Below are 20,017 nucleotides of genomic sequence, written 5' to 3'. Positions count from 1 at the left end.
AATAACGTTTCCTTGCTGCTTCTTTGGCATTTTTTGACTCATGGCAGCATCACTACAGTCTGTGGCTCTGTCTTCACGCAGCCTCTGCCTGTGTGTCTGTGTGTCCTTCCCTCTTTTCCCATCTACTGTGGATTGAGGGGTCATTCCTCCTCCAGTAGGATCTCCTCTTAATTAAGCACATCTGCAAAGACCCTATGTCCAGATAAGTCACATCCTGAGGTTCTGGGTAGACATGAATTTTGGGGCATGAATTCAGCCCCCTCTAGACAAGGTAGCATGTAGTGTCTGGAGTGTGAGGAACAAGACCAGGCCTTGGTTACAGGTGGGCTGCGAGGAGGACACTGAGGACCCTTAGAGGAAATGTTTCCCCAGGGCAGCTGGGAGGGACACGGCTGGCAGTGGCAGCATGGGCGCGGTGGCTCAAGCCTGTAATCCCAGCACTTTGGGAGGCCGAGACGGGCGGATCACGAGGTCAGGAGATCAAGACCATCCTAGCTAACATGGTGAAACCCCGTCTCTACTAAAATACAAAACAAATTAGCCAGGGGAGGTGGCGGGCGTCTGTAGTCCCAGCTACTCGGGAGGCTGAGGCAGGAGAATGGCGTGAACCCGGGAGGCGGAGCTTGCAGTGAGCTGAGATCCGGCCACTGCACTCCAGCCTGGGTGACAGAGCGAGACTCCGTCTCAAAAAAAAAACCTGGCGGCAACAGAGTCAAAGTGTTTTTTGTTTGTTTGTTTTTACCTAAAGGGAGACCTAAGAGAGCCTCTTGGCCAGCAGAGAAAGGAACAAGCAGCCCTGAGGGAAAGAGAGAAAATGCAGGCAAGAAAGGTGGGGTTCATGTGTGAGTCTCCGGGAAGTCAGCTTAGGCTGGAGGAAGAGCCCTTCTTGCAGAGTAGAGAGGAGGTGTGCTCCAGAAAGCCTTGCACACACCGCGGGGAGGAAGGCGGGGAAGCTCATTCCAGAAGACAGGAACTTTGCTCATCTTCCGGCCAGGATTCCCAAGGAGGCGTGAGAAAGGATTGGAGGCTGGGAAGAGCCCCTGGGTGCTGAGAGAGCAGGATTTACAGTGAGCCCAGGCCTGGCGCTATCCTGGGAGACCAAAGGAGGGAGGGCTGTATACAAGGGTCAGATGGGGACCCTCTTCCTTAGGGTGGCCACAGTGGCTTTGTCTGTCTGCCAGCATTTTCCAGAGCTTACCTGTCTGATTCTGACCCCAGATTCGTCCTTCCCTTGGGTCTCTGGCCTCTCCATTCAGCCTGGCTGTGTCTAGCCTCCTGCCTGGCCCCTGGAGCAGGCATTGCCCCCCTTCCCTGCCCAGCCAGCCCTCCCAGCTGGTCCCTGCCCTTGGCCACACACCCATTAACTTTCCTGGGCCAGTGCTCCAAACACAGGGCCTTGGAAGTGGCAGAAAGGACACCAGCCCCACCCCTTATGGGGATGTCTGCCCTCTGCTCACCTCAGTTTGCTCAGGAATGATCTGGGCTGATGCCCAGGGCAAGGGCACCTCCCCTACAACATCCTAGGCTGCAGAATTCAGCTATCCGAAAGCAGCAAGTTTGCAATGGCAAACTATTCTTGGCTCCAACCTGCTCGCTGCTGCTAATTTCATGCCCCTGTGATCCAGGTAACGCTCTGCTGCCTTGAGCTGCCACCCCCAGGCTTGAATCGCTTTTCCTCGCCCGGCAGGAGCCCAGCTGCCTCTGCTGCTGCTTTCTGGAGGTGGGGGCTACACAAAGCTCCTTTGCAGAAGCCGCTCAGCAGCACGGACACCAAGTCTGCCGCAGCTCGTGACTAATTTGCTGCACTTATTTCAAAGTGCCCATAATGGCATTCAGAGGAGAGAAAGCTTAACCAGGGTCTGCCAGAGATAAACGGGCTCATTTCGGGGCCTCCCTGCCCGAAGAAACCTCTTTACCTGGACTCTGAGCCCGGAATTAAATTCTTCCAGAAGAGACGCTTAGCACGGAGCCTCTCAGCGTGCTGGAGGAGAGGAAATGTGCCCTGTCATAAAATGGGCCTCACATCTGGCCAGCTGGCTCTGGTGGGCTTTTAAATTGTGTTTGAAGAGCGTCTCTCCCCTTTCCTGGTGTTCGCAAACTGGGTCAGAGTGTAGCGAATGAAAATGAGTTTCCTTCTCACCAGAGCAAGTGACTCAAGCACCCCCCTGCCCAGGCCGGCAGTGGCTTATCCACATTCACCCGCCATATGGGGGGACCCTGGCACCTGGCACCCCTGGGCCAGGGCCTGTCCACAGTCTGGGTGAGGAGCCCCCATGCCCACCCTGGGCCTGTCTGGTTGAGGCCCCATGCCCACTGGGGCTGTTTTTAGGGGTTGCAGAGTAAGGCGAGAGCTTGGAAGCCTGCCCCGTGCCGCCCACCCACAGGCACTCTTTAACATGGTCTTTGCTTAGCTGCCAACCATGTCCGTCCATTTCGGGTAACTGACAGAGGTGGGGGCTTTTCTCTTAATCGTTTTTTTTTTTCTTTTCTTTTCTTTTTAGCACTACAAAGACCCACAGACCTCTGGAAATGCTGAGGGGAATGAGCAGTGGGGTTTGAGAGAAAAGATTAGCTAATGCATTCCTTTACTCTTGTCTACCACTGCAAAAAGAGGAGAAAGAAATCAAACCCTGGCCGGGCACCATGGCTCAACACCTGTAATCCCAACACTTTGGGAGGCTGAGGCAGGTATATCACCTGAGGTCGGGAGTTCGAGATCATCCTGGCTAACACGGTGAAACCCTGTCTCTACTAAAAATACAAAATTAGCTGGGTGTGGTAGTGCACACCTGTAATCCCAGCTACTCGGGAGGTTGAGGTAGGAGAATCGCTTGAACCCAGGAGGCGGAGGTTGCAGTGAGCCAGGATCATGCCACTGCACTCCAGCCTGAGCGACAGAGCGAGACTCTGTCTCTTTGCTGGCTTGGGCAGGTCACCTGCCTTAGGGCCAGATAGAATAAAGACATTGCCCACCCTGAGAGGAACGTGTCTCACATCCCTGCTTGCTGCGGGGAAGGCACGTGGCTGCCAGGCCCGGCCTCTGAGGCTTCCTGGCGATGCGCCGCGACCCCAGTGGTAGTGTTTGGGCTTGTGCCTCCAGGAGACAGGCAGCCTCAGCTAGAGCAGCTTATGCATTTGTAGGGGGATGATAAATACGCACCCCCCCGGCCCCGGTCCCTGCCCTGCTCTGTAGCAAAAGATGCTGCCACCAGCACTCCCGGGTGTGGGCCTCTGTGTACCTCTGGGAAATTCCTCCGCCTCTGTGAGCCTTAGGCTGCTCATCTGTAAAATGGGAGTGATTCCAGCCCTGCCTCGCCCTCCCGGGCTGTGTAAGAGCACATGGGCTGGGGTCTGTGCAGGCCCTCTGGAAGCTGTGCTGCTTGCATGTCAGAGTTCCCTGGCGTTCTGCAGAGCTCCCACTTCCCCACCTGGGTTACCTGACTTTGGTGCAATTACTAGCAGAGGCTAGATGTTAAGTCCCCCACCCTGCCTGAGCTCCAGGTCATTGCAGGGCACGGATAACGCTAGGGAGATAGTGGCACACAGGAAGATGAGATCTCACATTCAAGGAGCACAGCTATCCCTCTGTTCCTCAGAGCTGGGCCTCCCCGACGTGGGTTTGAGAATTCAGAGGTGACTGATGGGCCTGTCTGCCACGAGCGCTCTGGGGGTGAGTGCTGTGGCTGCCTGAGGTTCTGCCAGCCCTCCTGTGGATGGGATGGACAACACAGTGTGGTTTGCTTCAGCTCAGGAGAGGTTGTCGATGCTGAGGAAGCCTCAGAAGTTGCTTTCAACAGATGAGCTGCACTGGCATCCTCAGTGGTGGGGAAGCATCCGTTCATGCTTTTGTGCCAGCTGTTCCGTCCTGTTGGGAATGTTTCTCTCCTCACTGGCACCTGTACCTCCCATATCTGTCTGACATGCTTCCCCCAATCTTTCCAGCCACCGTCCAAGATGGCACTGGTGGAAGCCCCCCAGAGCCCCTCCTTCCATGCCCCCCAACACCTTGTATCTGTTGTACTCCAGCTCCAGGCTTGTACCCACCTCCCCGAGGGCATGCAGGTGCCACAGCTCCTCCGTTGTATCCACCCAGCTGCCAGCACAGCACTGGTGTATGGGCTTGACACCTCTTCAGCAAACAAAGGGACAGGTGAAAACAGGAAGAGGCGCTGACCTGCACAGACAGTGGGTACCCAGCCAGGGCTGAGCACCGTGGGATTACTCACCAGTCTAAGGGTCTCCTGCCCGGGGCCTTCCTGCTGGGGCAGAGAAGCCTGCTTGGGAGGCCCGTCACCTCCTAAGGTGTTTGCCCTGAATCCACCTGCATTCCAGCCCTGCCTTCTTGCTTAGTCACACCCAGCCTTTCACCTCTGGTTCTATAAGGCCCCCATTGACCCCCAGGCCTCCAGTGTTTTAACTGGCTATGTAAACAGAGCTGCTATGGCATAATTCTGAGTGACACCATTCCTATCACAGCCTACAGGTCTGGTGCCCCTGGAGTTGTGCAAAGCTCAGCCTCCACCATCATACGCACTGGCCCCACTGCCAGCTCCCTGATATTCTCATCCCCCAACTCCTCCACGGCTGGAGCTGGCCTTTGGGTCCCTGTGCTCATCTCTAGAAGTAGAGTTGGTTGCAGGGGTAAAACAAATCAAAACAGACTTTTGAGGGAGCTCTCAGGAATCAGGCCCCAGTGGAAGGTGAACTCTGTGAATGGTCCCCAAACACTACTGTACATAAAATCCCCCACTGGTTAGATGGATGGATTGCTTTGGGGGCAGTCCTGTTACCATCCTAGTCACAGTGTGTTTAGATCTGTATTCAAATGTCTTTACATTTCCTTAAGTAAAATGGGAGAAGATAGCCCCAACACCTCTTGAAAGCAAATGAGATGAACCCAGGAGGGACGTGCCAGCTGCCCGGCTACAAAATAAATAAGAGTGGAACGTGACCTTCGACGGCCGCTGGAGGTTTCTTAGGAAGGCAGTGCTGGTGGGAATGCTCCATCAGGGAGTGCAGTCCAGGGAAGTAAGAGGGAGGGAAAGGAAAGTAGGGCTGGGACAGAGAGAGCAAACACAAGGGACGATGGTATTTTGGAGTGGCCACAGCTTTGCAGCAGCACACACGGAACACCTTGGAGAAGCCTTGTGGAGCCACCACATTCAGAGCAGCCAGTCTGGGGTGAGGAGAGGTGGGCGAACCATCCGTGGGCTCCTTCCAGTTCCTGCCTCTCATTGGTAAAACTGGGTCTCAGGGGACTTGACTCCCCCATCTTCCGGGGAGCATCCCCCGCCCCTCAGCCACTGGTGCAGCCTGGCAGGGTGTGGGGTCTCTCTGTAGGGGTCAGCTCCTCCTTTGGTGGCAGTGGCAGCAACAGTGGCAGTGATTTTATGACCATGGGACCAATGGCTCTGGACAGGGGACCAAGGTGAGTAACCTGAGGGGGCAGGCAGGGTGAGTCCGTCTGGAGCAACATCCACTAAGTCCAGTTTCTTGACATCAGCACATGCCACCTGCAAAAACCCTAATTTCAGCTGAGAGTTTGGTGGGGAAGAGCTGCAGGGACCGGTGTGCTCATCCTCTGTGCCCCTCATGGGTGAGCACACTGCTCTTCCTGTCTCTTCGGGGGGTCAAAGAAAGGAGCATGATCAACTGTCCTGGTTTTCATCAAGGAACTGCATTTAAATTGAAACAGGAAGGCTGAAATATTCAGGAAAACCCTGATTAGCAGGAACCCAGCTATCAGAAACCCTCATGAATTAGGAATCTATTGCTGCCTAGCAAAATACTACAAATGAGTGGCTTAAAACAACCTGCATTTATAATTACAGGGTTTCTGTGGGCCAGGATTCCAGGCACAGCTGAGCTGGGTCTCCTGCCTGAATTTGCACAAGGCTGCAATCAGTCAGCCAGAGCTACAGTCTCCTCTGAGGCTTAGCTGGAGAAGGGTCACTTCCAAGTCCACTCCAGTTGTTGGCAGAATTCAGTTCCTAGTGGTTGCAGGCCTGAGAGCTTCAGTTTCTAGTGGGGAGAGTGCTGGAGACCGCCCTCAGCAACTTGGGGTTCTATGCCAGGTAGTGTTCCCCAACGTGGCCACTTGCCTCCCCAAATCCAGCAAGGGAGGAAAAGAGTCCAACAAGGTGGGCACTATAGTCCTATGTAATGCCATCATGTTTGCTCTAGTGTCTTGGTTGGAAGCAGCCACAGGTCTCATCCACACTCAGGGGAGGGCATTGCACAGGTATGAGCACCAGGAGGGCAGGGATCACGGGCCACGTGCCACCACACCTCATTTTAGAACTTTTCCTATAGGCGAAAGCAGCAAATAATTGAATAAAACCCACCACGTGTTTCATCAGGAATTAAGTGGTTTGTTTTTGTAAATTCCATGGGATGTGCTGAGTCAGCTCCTGTCACCATGTGCATCTCCATCTCCTGATCTGCACTCGTGGAATGATGGCCTGGCCTCAAGTCTGTTCTCTGAGTTCTTTGTAAGGCGGAGAAGTGGGCCCAGACAACAGAAAGAGACTCAGAGTCTTATCCAGTGGTCAATATCCGAAAAGCTTTCCAACAGTAAATGATATATTTTTCTGCTTAAATATCAACAAACAGGCATATTCAGTTACCTGGAAAATTCTCATTCAGGAAACCTGAGCCTGCTCGAAGAAACAAAAGTCATCAGAGATTCTGCATTACACAGATCGAGCAGCCACTGGATGAAGGGGCCTCACCAGGGGCTTAGGCTGGGGGCAGTCACAGCCCCATCTGCAGCCCTCTCCTCCTAAGGGCCTCTCTTCTTTCATTCCTACCCAGTGCTCTCCCAGCCTCAGATGCCCAGCCACTGTGTCAAGATGTAATTGACTGACTGCCCCAGACCAGTCCAGGCTCTACTGAGCCCATCAGGGCAGGAACAATGAGGTGCAGCTCAAAGGCTATTTCTCAGGCTCATGGTTGACGGACCTCACTAGCTGCGATTATCATTTTAATTGCAAGGCCACCACAGCCTTATATTCAGGGCACAGATTTCAAAGACCACAAAGCACTCTGCAGGCTTCAAAGGGAACTATGGAAGGCTTGTGCTTCAGACACAAAGGGGTCCATGACGACATCGTTCTTTCTTTTATCTTTTAGAGATGGGGTCTCACTCTGTTGCCCAGGCTGAAGTGCAGTGGTGTACTCACTGCAGCCTCGAACTCCTGGGCTCCAGCAATCCCCCTGCCTCAGCCTTCTGAGTAGTTGGGACTTACAGGTGCACACCACCATGCCCGACTACTTTTTTTTTTTATTTTTTGTAGAGACAGAGTCTCACTACTTGCCCAGGGTTGTCTCCTGGATTCAAGCTATCCTCCCACCTTGGCCTCCCAAAATGCTGGGATTACAAGTATGAGTCACCATGCCCAGGCTTGTTTTGTTTTTAAAGATAGGTATATTAAGAGATAATGCACACACAGTACAGTCCATCCTAATGAGTGGACATTCTTTGAGTTTTCACAGACACATATAACTGCCACACAGCTGCTTTAGCTGCGAGTTCCAGCACAGCATAATCAGGTGATTCATCTGTCTGTGTTTGCACAATTATCTCTCACACCCCTGAGCTGCTGCTGGAAAATGCCCTTTTTCCTCATTCTGTCCAATCTAGGAGCTACTCCCCCAAACGGCTTTGACCTTCTGTAGCTGCTCTATTAAGAGAGCAAATCCAGAGTGAGAACAGAGTTTCCCTGTAGGCAGCAGGGCCTGGTGTATTTCTAAGAGGTCTCACTTGGTGGCAAGAAAGCAAGAATATGGTTGGGTCACAAGAAAACCCAAGTGAGCAGTGCCTCATGCCTGTAATCCCAGCACTTTGCGGGGCTGAGGCAAGAGGATCACTTGAACTCAGGAGTTTGAGACCAGCCTGGGCAACATAGCAAGAGCTTGTCTCTACTAAAAACTTAAAAACGTGGGTAGTCTTGCATTTTGGTGATGGGCCAAGAAGGCTGATAGGGCAAACTTTTCTTTTCAGATGTACATTGAGTTCTGTCCCTGTGGCCTCAGTCCATGGGCAGAAGTGTAGGCTGTACAGCACCAAGGGCCTCACTGGGGACAGGGCCGACGTCTTATCCTTCCTATGCCTCTAGCACTTAGTACAGCTGACATTGGCAGCTGTTTGTTGAGTGGCTGAGTGAGTGGTCTTAGGCTGGAGATGGGGTGAGGCCTTGTTTGGAGGTGGGTTCACCCACGGCTCCTGGGTGTCTGAAGACAGTGGGGAGAAGCCCCACGGAGAGGGGCCCTGTCTCTGCTTGGGTGGGACTGTTCACCTCCATCCCGAGTGACCACAGCACCTCCTCACTTGTGTGCTTGCAGAACTACTTTGAGAGCTACCTTGCCGTTGCCTCCACCGTGCCCTCCATGCTGTGCCTGGTGGCCAACTTCCTGCTTGTCAACAGGTAGGCAGCTCTCCTCCCTCTCTCAGGCCTCCACCTTGGCCTCCTGCCTCCTCTACTCCCCTCTTGCCTGCAGCTGCTTTTTTTCTGCCTACTTAAGTGGTGGTCACCCAAGTAGGAGGCAGCAGCTCAGATTTGTGCATGAACAGTGAGAAGTCAGATCAGATCCCTGCTGATGCCCCTGGGGAGCTGGGCTTTCACTCTCCAGCCACACGCTGTGACATCGCTGTGACATTGTGGCAGCAGCCAGTAGGAAGTGTGTGAGGATACTGGGATCTTCCTCCCTTTTCTTCTCAGGGATCCTGTCTGTCAGTCTGCAAGTCCCTTGGCCCAGAATGGGTCACCTGACTGTTCAGTGCTAAGCTGGTAACACCAGCTCATGTGTCAACCACTCCCAAGAAGGCTCATGCAGAAGTTCTGACATTGTAATGGTAAGGGCCAAGAGAGGCTCCATCTGGATGTGCCTGGGAAGGAGTTATTCAGGAGCTAGCTAGGCAAATTAGCATGTCCATAGACCCCCCTTGGGTGACTTGCTGGCTCAAATTCTCATTTTGAGTTTACAAGGACAATAGCCCTAGCTACTTTGCCTGTATTTCTTCTAAGCTGCCGCTAAGTGATATCAATGGCTACGTTGTGGTCCAGAAACCTGGACTCCTGTTCACCATGGCCTACTAAAACCTGAGGTCACTGATGGCAAATCTGTTTTGCCCAGTTCTAATCAATTTGTAGTGACTGCCAGATCTCTAGCTGGACAAGATTCTAAGGCAGGTCTGGCTTCAGGGAGGGTGCTGGGATTGATTAGTGATGTCTGCTCTGGGTACAGGAGGAGAGAGGGCACCACGAGTGTCTTTTACATGCTGAGCCTGAGTAGATCAGTCTTTCCAAACATATCATGCCATGGGGATATTGCAGTTATCTGTTACATAATATGATCCCAAAGCATAATGGCTTAAAACAATAGCAGTCGTGAGTACTTCTCACGTTCTGGGGGTTATCAAGGCTCAGCTGTCGTAGTCTCTCCTGCATCTGCAGTCAGATGGCAGCTGGAGCTGGAGCCATTCATATCCCCTCTCTTTCTGTCTCTTCTGTCTATGTAGTCGCACACGTTGGCCTCAGGGTAACAGGACGACTTACCCAGTGGCTGAGAGCAAGGGAGAGGCTCTGTGGTTTTTACAGCCTGGTCTCGGAAGTCATGTGCTGTCACTTTTGCCACACTTCACTGGTTTGGGCAGTCACAAAGTCTACTTCGTTTCAAGGGGACATAGAACCCGCCTCCCAATGGAAGGAGGGTCAAAGAATTTGCACCCTTCTCCAAACCAAAGTGTAGTCTGGAAGAGTGAGAAGGAGAGGTGTGTTGCAGCCCCTCTTACCAACCAGCTGGCCTTTGTGGGCCTCACTCCTGCCTTCCTAGGGCCATATTCAGTGTCCTAGCAGAGGGGGCACAGCCTGCAGAGACCCCACCCCAGGAGGATAGTGGAGGAGGGCAGAGCAGGGGCACCGGCTGCACCTCACAGGAGAGAGGGTGTGTGGAGAGCCAGTGCAGGCAGGAGCGGGAGGCAAGGAAGAGGGGAGACAGCTGTGGTGGGGGGAACCCTCGGCTCCCTCATGGTTTTCTCTGTCTACTCACTTGGCCAGCCCTGAGGATGGGGCTATTTGTCCAGCACAGATAGTCTCGAGAGAGCTCCCAGCCCCTTCCAGTTCCAGAATCACCATGTGAACTATAGCAAGAGTGTAATGCCTCAGTCACCCCTTGTCATGTCCCTTAGGCTTCACTGTGACCCAGGAGGGAGGCCATGACATTGCCCCATTTTCTAGGTGGAAGTCAGGAGACCACAGGGTCACTATGGGGCAGCCGAGCCTGCCTCTTGCCTCTTCAGTGGTCCGGAGGTCCCACAGGCTGAAAGTCCTCCTGGGCCATGGGTCAGGAGTAGCGGGGAAGGTCCAGCCTCTGGGCCCTGAGAGAATGCTGTCTAATAATCCTAGCACTTCCGAGCATTATATCCTGCAGATGCATTATCTCCTTTAACCCTCATGGCAGCCTAAGAGCGGGAAACTGCTGTGACCCTGCTTTGAGATGGGAAAACAGGCTCATGAAGGTGACTGGCCCAGGGGAATGTGGCCATTAAGGATGGAGCCAGGTGGAGTGCAGTGGCTCAAACCTGTAATCTCAGCACTTTGGGAAGCCATGTCAGGAGGATTGCTTGAGCCCAGGAGTTTGAGAGCACCCTGGGCACTACAGAAAAATGCTATTTCTACAGAAAAAAAAAAAAAAAAGAAGAAAGAAAAAAAATACTAGCCTGGCATGGTGACACATGCATGTAGCCCCAGCTACTCCGTAGGCTGAGGCAGGAGGATTGCTTGAGCCAAGGAGTTCAAGTCTGCAGTGAGCTATGGTCACGTCACTGCACTCCAACCTCGGCTAGAATGAAAGGGAGGAGTCAGGATCTGAACCAGGACCTTCTCACCCTACATCTGTGCTTAGAACCCCCGAGCCACCTACATCCTAGTTCCCCAGCTTTGCACTCACCCCTGCCCCTGCAGCCAGTGCCACTCCCAAGATCCTTCTAGCGAGAGCCCTGTCTCTCCAGGATTCAGGCTGCTGGGATGGAAGGGGGTGGTTAAGAAGGGCTGGGTCTGTCTCCAGTGAGATGTGGGCCCCCAGGCCAGCTGCCCTCCGAGATTGGGTCCCGGCAGATGGCTCAGCAGTTACAGGACATTCTCAGAGGGGATTAGTCCACCCCTGTCCTGCCCTTGCTCCTCCTGGGCTCTAGGAGAGGGGCAAGGGCAGTGCAGGAACACGCTCTGGAACCTCATCTGTTTCCAGGCTGTGGGAAGATGGTCTGGGGCTAAGCTGTTTTTTATTTAATGTGTGAGATTGAAATGTCTCCTCTTCTCCCCTCCTGGAGAACCCTGGCTTTCTCGACTGGCTTATCCGTAATCGCCAAGTGTTTTATTATGTTAAATCTGCAGCATGATAAATACTTATGAGGAGGATTTACATCTTGGAGACTGATGAAGAAATCAGTCCCCTGGGGTCCTGAGCCCTCACGAGTCAGGGAGTACGGGGGCGGGCAACCTGGGTATTGGAGGCAGCCTCTCCAAGAGTCTTCACAGGACTGAGACCTGCCCCAGGGTCTTGGTCTTGGAGCTGTCCTCTTGGCTATGCCCTGTCTCCAAGTAGAACCCCAGATGTCAGAGTAACTGAAAGTCTAGACTTTCCTAAGACCCTAAGAGCACCACCGTCCCCAGGGCCACTCTTCTTCCCTGGTGGAAGTGGCAGAGAGGGAAGCCAGTGTCCTCCGTTTGTGCCTGTGGACCAGGCTTGCACCTGGCACGTTTCGTGAAGCTTGATGAATGTTGAAAATAGCCCTGGAGCCCATGGACGGAGGCTCTGGGCAAGAGTGGTTTATGCAGCAGATAATTAGCAAGCAGGAAGGAGACCTGTGAGGATGAAGGGCCGCATAGAGGGACAGAGCAGGGGACAGAACAGCGTTCCACACTGCATTGTTTCTGGAATGCATTTGGTATTGACCTCCTCCTCTCTAATTCCTCCCCATCCTGCCCTGGGGGTGCCTGAGTAAGCAGTTCCCCAGCTCTCTGCAAAACAACCTTCCTGTTCAAGGAACTTACTACCTTGTGGCGACAGGCACACAGGAGGGCTCCCGTGATGCTGCACCATTCCTGCTGGACTTTTTCCTGGCTCTGTCTATGAGGAGGCGGTTAGAGGCAGAGGCCATTCCCCAGGCTGGCGGATGTTTCCAGCCGAACTTCCTGCCATGCTGAGGTGGCAGGGATCAAGAAGCAGACAGTCGCTGGGAGGTTCAGGCCAGCGTGAAACCGCCCCCCAGGTGCTACTGATCTCCCTTGCTTGTCAATTTGTACATCCAGCAAATATTTACCCAGTGCCTCCAGGTCCTGTGTCTGTGCTGGGGGAGAACAGGCAGGGCCCTGCCTTTTTAGCATGCCTCGTCTCTCTAGCCTGGCCTTTGCCTCCTTCTTGCCCCAAGGAACTGGTTCAAACTTCTTGGCATTTGTTCCCAACCTCTCTCCACTTGAATTTTTTTCAGATTTAGAATCATTAGCTGTTAGGGACCTTAATATTATCTGGTCTAGCTTCTTGTTATAGATGAGGGGACCGAGGCCCAAAGAGGTTGAATATTTGTCGGGGATTACACAGCAAGCAGATGACAGAGCTGGGCAGGGCTCTGGTCTCCTGACTCAGGCTCCATGCCCTGCTGGCTCTTATCTTGGGAGTGGATGGGACAGCTCCAGCTGCTAGGAGAGGGTGGGGACACTGTGTGACAGGGCTCAGTATGTAGGACCACCTCGAGCATCGGGGTAAGGCTTGACTGCTGGCCTCCAGGGCCCCTGCTGTACTCTTACGATAGATGCTCTGGGCCACCAAGGGTCCAGATGCCCACCTGGCTGCCCACCAGCTCCTGTCCAGGCCAGAGCCCCTGCAGACCTTGAGAAGATGTGCGTTAGTGTGAGGTCTTCATGGGCATCTTAATGCAAGGTTCCCCACAATCAGGCCCTGAAACAAGGATTCAAATGCGAGTAGTTTATATGGGAGGTGAAGGTGGGAGAATACAGAATGGGGACAGGAAAGGGAAGGCAGTCAGCGGAGGATTCCTTATCAAGTCAGCTCCCTCAGAAGGGACAAGAACACAGTCCTGCTGGGGATCTCGGAGTGCCAGTGCGGAGCATGGCTGAGCAGGAGGGAGCTGAGCTGGAGTATTTGTGTACCAACTTCCCTAGTCATTGGTTGAAGGCTGCTCTTAGGTGGTGTTACTTACCTTTCACTCCCAGCATTGATGTAGCTTCTGACCCTGTAATTCCCAGCTTGAAATCCTGATGTACCTCTTTGTGTTAGTGGGTACTTTTAGTAGGAACAACAGAGACACAAAAAAGATGTCCTCTTTCTTTAAGTGGAAATTAAAGGCAGGTCCACCTTTAGGCATCATTGGATCAAGGGGATCTCCTCTGCGCCCCCCCTGGGCTCTGTGTGTCTCTGCATGGCTTTTCCTCCGTGTCTAGCCTCGCCCCACACAGCTGGCTAGATGGCAGCCAGCAGCCCCAGACACAGTCTCAGCAGCAAGCTTCTCTCCACAGCTTCCATGTAGCAGTCCCAGGGAAGACTTAATGACCCTGTGTGGGTCACGTGCTAATTCCTAACTCAACCCCAGGGGCCAGGAGCAGGGAACACTCTGATTGCCCCAGGCTGCGTCACGTGCCTGTTGTTTGTGGCTCTGTCGGTGTGGGTATGGGCAACCTGGCTGACCACCTCCCCAGGATGACTAGGCGAAGGAATGTTCTCCCAGGGGGTGATGCTGACAGACAAAGGCCCTACGCCCCGCCCTCCTCCAGCATGTGAGTCCACACGCCTCTCTCCAGCATCACCTCTGTGCTCCTCTGCTCCCATCTTGACTGCAGCCAGAGTCCATTTGCAGCTCCCTGAACATGCCTTGCTCTCTCTCCCAAGACACGTGCACTCACATCCTCTCATTCATCGTTACCATCCAGCATAGACATTGCCTCCAAATGACCTTCCACGATGCCCAGGGTGGGTTTTGTGCCCCTCAGATGTGCTACGTGATGCCCTGGGCCTCCGGATGGAGCATCTGCCACAGTGGTACCTGTTGCTGGTCTGTCCCGTGTTCTGGGCATCTAGCACAGTACTGGACACACAGTAGTTGCTCAGTGGTCATTTGCAGAATGACCACACCATTGAGTATACACGTTAACAGTCTGAGTGATGGGCTGGGACTCAGCACACCTGGGTTCTCATCCAAGCTCCCTACGGACTCACTCCACAACCCTGAACTGTCCCTTCACTTCCTTGGGCTTCCTCACACCCCTTAGAAAGCAGTGACAGCACCTGCTCTCCCTTTAGCTGAGGACCAGAGGGAAACTCAGATTAGCCTGGGGCCACAAAAGCACTTTGAAAAAATTCCTTTCTTGCTTTTCATGTTCATTTCACACCTACTTGTGTGTGTGTGTGTGTGTCTGTGTGTGTGTGTATTTTTTTTCTACCTTTCAAATTTTTCTTTTTTTAATAAAAAAAAAAATTATGGAATCTGGCTTTTCTCCCAGCCCCTCCCACTGGTTAGCAGGAAAATTAACTACACATCCAATCCGGTTTAAAGCTTAGTCTAATCTGATGATTTAAGCAGCCCCTTGAGATGATGTTCTTGCTCCCTAGAATAAAAATGTGCAGCTTCTCAGATAGATTCCTTCCCTGCTTTTCTCCCCAGGCCAGTATGGGGGCTGGAAGAGTGCATGGCTCATACGCAGGCCTGGTGCTAGGGAGTGTGAGGGTTCCCTGGGCCCCAGGCAGCACTCACTTGGCATCAGCTGCTCCCCATGATGACTGAGGCCATCACAGGAGGATGCCCCTGCCCTGACCACCACTTCTGTGCCACCCATATTTCCTCACTCCAGGGGAGGCAGTAGAACATCATTCTGAGAACTGACCAGAGCCAGACCTCCTGGGTTCATTGCTGAGTGACTTTGAGCAAGTTCCTCAACCTCTCTGACCTCAACTTCCTTATCTGTATACATGGGATAGGTAGGAATACCTGTCTTACAGAACCAGTATAAGAATCAAACACACTGGCATATAGGAAATGCCTAGAAGAGTGCTAGAAAAGTATGCATTAAACACTCTTTGAGTGTTTGCGATGATGATGATGGTGATGATGATGATGATGATTTTCTTCCCTTCTTCCCTTTCCCCCCAAACCTTCCGCTAAGTTTTGGGGAAAGGAAGCTCAGTGGGTGGCTGCTCTGTTTAAACACTAGACAAAGCCAGCAGGAGCTCAGCCCTGTGGCAGGAAGAGCAGGGGTTTGCCTCGAACATCCTGGTGTCCTTGTGTCCTTGAACCTCACAGCAAGGTGAAAAGCAGCAGTACCCACTGAGCGCTGGTCCTGAGCCAGGCACTGCCCTCTGCACCCCACACTGCTCACCTCTTCTGCCTCACCCCTACATGAGTTGAATCAACTCCCCCCATTGTACAAGTTCAAAAACTGAAACCAGAGCAACTGAGTCCCTTACCCAAGGCCACACAGCTAGGGAGCCAGGAAAGCAGGATTCAAGTTCAGGCCTCTTGACTGCAGAGTGAATAGTCCTAACTGCTAAGCTCGCCTGCTTCACTTAAGGTGGCTCACCAGCCCCAGCCCACACAGGAGCCCCAAAGGGGTGTCTAACGGCTTCTGGCATCCTCGCCCCAGGGTTGCGGTCCACATCCGTGTCCTGTCCTCACTGACGGTCATCCTGGCCATCTTCATGGTGATAACCGCACTGGTGAAGGTGGACACCTCCTCCTGGACCCGTGGCTTTTTTGCAGTCACCATTGTCTGCATGGTGATCCTCAGCGGTGCCTCCACTGTCTTCAGCAGCAGCATCTATGGCATGACCAGCTCCTTCCCTATGAGAAACTCCCAGGCACTGATATCAGGTGAGAGCCGGGGTCCGGGCAGCTGACCAGGTTCATCCACCCAGTAGTCATGGGAGGGAGCCAGAGGTGAGCATGTGGTGGCCTTTTCTGGAAAGGAAATGGTGTGGGTGCTACTTGTGTTTCAGTCATCTAGTGATGTAGAACAAGCTACCCCAAAACTTAGTGGCTTAGAACAACAACGGTCATTTCTACTACTCACAAATTTGCAGCTCGGACAGGAGTTTGCAGGTGTAGCTCTTCTCTTCTCTCCATGGCATCAGCCAGCATAGCTCGACGGGGAGCTGGAGGATCCAGTTCCAGGTGGCGCGCTCTCCTGGCTGGCGTGTTGGTGGTGGCTGCTGGCTGGAAGCTTAGCCAGGGCTGAGCTGGGGCCAGGGACTTCCATTCCTCTCTATGTGGACCTCAAATGGCAACTTTGACTTCCTCATGGCATGGTGTCTGGGTTGCAAAAGCCAGCATTTCAGGAGATCCAGGCAGAAGCTTTATTTCTGATTTAGCAAAAGAAGCCACATAGGGTCAGTTCTACCATAGCCATAAGCTCACACAGACTCGAGACAGATGGACCCACCTCTGGGAGAGTATGCAGTTCTCCCACTGTGACTGTGAGAAGGTAGGCAGGAGGGGAGATGGAGTTGCAGCTATTTTTGGATAACATGGTCTGCCTACAAAATGCAGTTCCTGAAACCAGTCTTCTTCCCTTTCCTTCCCTCCTTCTCCTATTCCTCTTCTATTTTTCCTTTTCCTTATCTCTTTTCCCTTCTTGTCTCCTTTCCTTCCTTCTGTCTTTTCTTCCTTTCTGATTTTATAGAGAACCTGCTATGTCCTGGGGATGCAAAGATGAACAAGCACTGGTCCCCTCGGAGCTGCTGGCTCAGTGAATAAACTCTCATCCCCAGCTCCCCCAAGCTTTGGTATTCCAAGGGTGTGCCTGTGCACGATGTGGTCTGACCCCTCTAGCTGACGTTTGATGCTGATGTTGATGAGCCTGTTCCAGAGGCCTTGGCAGTTTTGTTCTCTAAGCTGGAGACACACACGTCTCTCAGCCAGGTAAAAAGGAGCGGGTCAGGAACCATTGGTGCTTTGCCAGGAGGCCACAGTCCCTGGGAGCAAGACTGGAGGCTCTGCTGCTGTGTCTGCCCCTCCACATGCCCCTGTTGTGCAGAGGAGAGCTCTAAACATTTGCCCACTGACAGCAATTTCACAAGGAACCTGCGCTGTGCCCCTCAGTTAATAATGCCGGGAAGCATGTGGCCAGGATGACAATACTTTGACAAGGGTACGTCCCTTCCCCACTCAGGCCAGTGCCAGACATCACTGGTGGATCTCTATCTTTCATCCTGAGCTTCTAAATCCTTCTCAGCGCAGCACTTGAGGCAGTTACTCTCAGCAGTCAGAGTCTAGATGTGAGCTTCAATCTGTTTGCCATTTCTGAGATCGGATTAGGCTTCTGGCTGTATCCTGGGAAACACTTGAGCCTAAGATAAAATAAAAATGGACCTGTTGCTAAGTTTCCTGGGTGCAGGCAACACGTACTAGCGATGCTTTCAAACGGGCATTTCTGGACTAAAGGCAGTGGCCACTAGACATGGGATTTAATCCCTTCTGTCACCATGGTCTCAGAAGGAGGCTCTTGTCCCCTTAGTTCCTTCAATCCTTGCTGGCAGCCTCTCCAGGAGCCAGTGACCAAACTTACCATTTACATTGACAAGCAGTCCTCGGGTTCCTCTGTCCACCTGTGATCTGCTAGGGATGGGGAGTCTCCTGTGGATTTTTCAGAAAGTCTATTTAGAAAAGTGGGGAAGTTTAGTACTTCTATGCCAGTATTAATGACCCTGAGTCTAAACCATGGTCACCACTGTATGGGGCCCTTGTGGGCGTCCAACACCCTGGAATATCAAGGTGTCCCAGTCTCCTAGAGGTCGCAAGGCCACCTCGCCAGCCCCACTTGCTTTTTTTCCAGCACAGCCTGTCTGTGAATTCCACATGCGTTGGCATCTGAGGAACAATTCATTTGTTTTGCGCTGGTGTTTTTTTAAACCCCTCATTTGCATGTATTTCCATAACTGATGAGATAAAAGTAGAGAGTCATGAAGGATGAGCTCCCGGAGGCCTGGTTTGTTGTTGATGATAATATTGTAAATTCTCTACAAGTTGGAAAGAGAGAGAGGAAAATCAGTAGGCAGTGATGTTAAGATCTCTTCCTTGGGGCGGCTGGGGAGTGTCTTACTGAGTTTAACCCCAGTTCTTACAAAATGTCTAGGCGGGGATTACAGCTTCTCAGAAGTGGGCATCCTCTTGGCAAAGGGTTTACCCGTTGTTGCTGCTTTGATGTGAGAAGGACAGAAATAGCCAAGCACCTAACTGGGAATCAGAAAGGATTTGTTTGGTATTTGGCACTTCTCCTCGCCAGGCAGGCTTCTGAGTGCTTCACGTGTACTAATCCTTTTAATCTTCATCACAGCCCTATGAGGCGGGTATTATTAACACCCCCATTGTATAGATGAGGATACAGAGGCACAGTGAGGTTAAGGACTTGCTGAAGGTCACATAACTGGAAGTAGTAGAGCCAGGTTTGGACTCGGATGTTTTGATTCTAGAGTCTATGTTCCTAATTACAGTGCTAATTTTTATACCTTTGCCCTCCCTCAAGTACTACCCAGGCTAATACAACTTATGGTGGCGAGGCTGGGGAAAGGATCCTCCATCGGGCCAAAGGCTATTATCTGTAGAGCCACAGAGGCCACAGGCGGAGCATGGGGAGCCGTGATGGCACACCATGGTGGACGGGGCCTGACTGTCCCGCTTCCCCTCTGCTTCGTGCAACAGTGGGCAGGAAAGTGGTGCTGCGTAAGAGCTGCCTGATGGAGACAGAGCAGGCCATGCCCACACGGACCCAGATGTCTTCCCGCCTCTTCAGGAATGGACATTCTGATCTTCTGAAGTGGGCAGGTTCATCCTGCCAGTCAACCCGGCTCATCCACCAGGCCCTTCCCACATTGATGGTGATGGTCTTGGCCTTGTAGTCAGTGCTTTTCCATTCATCATCCTGTTTCCACCTCACTACAGTCACCTGTGATGAACAGGACAAGTATTAGCCTCACTTTCCAGGCAAATAAACACAGGCAGGGAAGAAAGTAAGTGATCTGCCCACGCTGGTGTCAGCGTTCCCAAGCAGTGCTGCACACAGGCCTTCTGACTCGTGGCCAGCACAGGAAGATGACCCATGGCTGTGAGGGTTCTAAGGAACAGAAAGACATGTCTGCTGCCTCCCAGAAGCAACGGTGCAATCGTGGCAAGGCAGGGCATAGTGTTTGTTGAAGGCTACTGTGTGCCAGACCCTTTCTGAACATCATTTCAGTTAGTCCTCAAAGCAACCACACAGGGCGGGGTTGTTATTCCCATTCTACAAGCGAGCACACTGTAAAGTCAGAGAAGCCACGTTACCCCTAGGGTCCCAGCTAGCAAGTAGCAGAGTCCAGGGTGACACATCCGTCCGCCTGACTCCTAGGCCCATTGGCACCCCAGTAAGTCGTGTGGCCTCCTCTGTTAGGTAGCGGTGAAAGGTGTGGCAGCCACACGGTCTCACGGGTAATATGTCTCAAAGCCATTGGCAAGGAGAACTTTCCATGTGGTGGGGTGGTTGCGTGCTTGTGTGTGTGACTGTGTGTGTGTGAGTGTTGTATGTGTTACACATGCATTCACATGTGTGTGGTGCCACAGTCGCCTTGGGGTACACAGCAGGTTCTGTGAGCTCATGGGTGGGCAATGGTGGGGGTTTATAGCCAGTGAGGATACCCCAGAAAGGGTGGCCTCTGGGCAGCCCCTGAGCCTCCTTCCCAGTTTGGTTGGTGGGTGCTTTGGGCTGGGGACAGAGAAGAGGAAATCCAGAGGTCTCTGGCACTTCCTGCCCCTAAATCTAAAATTTCAGCCCCTACTAGAAGAGCAATAAAGAGAGATGGAGGTCGAGGGTCCAAGGTGCAACAGGAAAGGCAGCGGACTGGTGGTCCCCTGGAGGCCATGTGCCACCTCAGGCAGCAGCCTCTGACAAGTCCGGCAGAGAGAGGGGGACACGACTCCCTCAGAAACTCAGGAAACGCTGGAAATGCTTGGCTGCTGGGCCCTCCCTGTCTCTGAGGC

The 20,017-nt window shown here is 52.8% G+C and overlaps 1 protein-coding gene across 3 annotated transcripts in view; it reads left to right on the top strand.

Annotated features, from left to right (window-relative positions):
• The window catches only part of SLC29A3 (solute carrier family 29 member 3), a 51,482-nt gene that overhangs the window by 23,039 nt on the left and 8,426 nt on the right, over nt 1-20,017 (top strand). For 2 of the 3 annotated variants that reach the window (XM_073019070.1, XM_007963139.3), the window contains exon 3: nt 15,654-15,880. In XM_073019070.1, the coding sequence (XP_072875171.1) occupies nt 15,654-15,880 (227 nt within the window). Of the gene's footprint in view, nt 1-8,343; nt 8,427-15,653; nt 15,881-20,017 lie in introns of all 3 variants that reach the window. The other variant, XM_007963138.3, reaches the window with a different exon arrangement.

This window comes from Chlorocebus sabaeus, chromosome 9 (genome assembly GCF_047675955.1).
Source record: "Chlorocebus sabaeus isolate Y175 chromosome 9, mChlSab1.0.hap1, whole genome shotgun sequence".
Lineage (NCBI taxonomy): Eukaryota > Metazoa > Chordata > Mammalia > Primates > Cercopithecidae > Chlorocebus > Chlorocebus sabaeus.
This window is presented reverse-complemented; position numbering and strand designations above follow the sequence as displayed.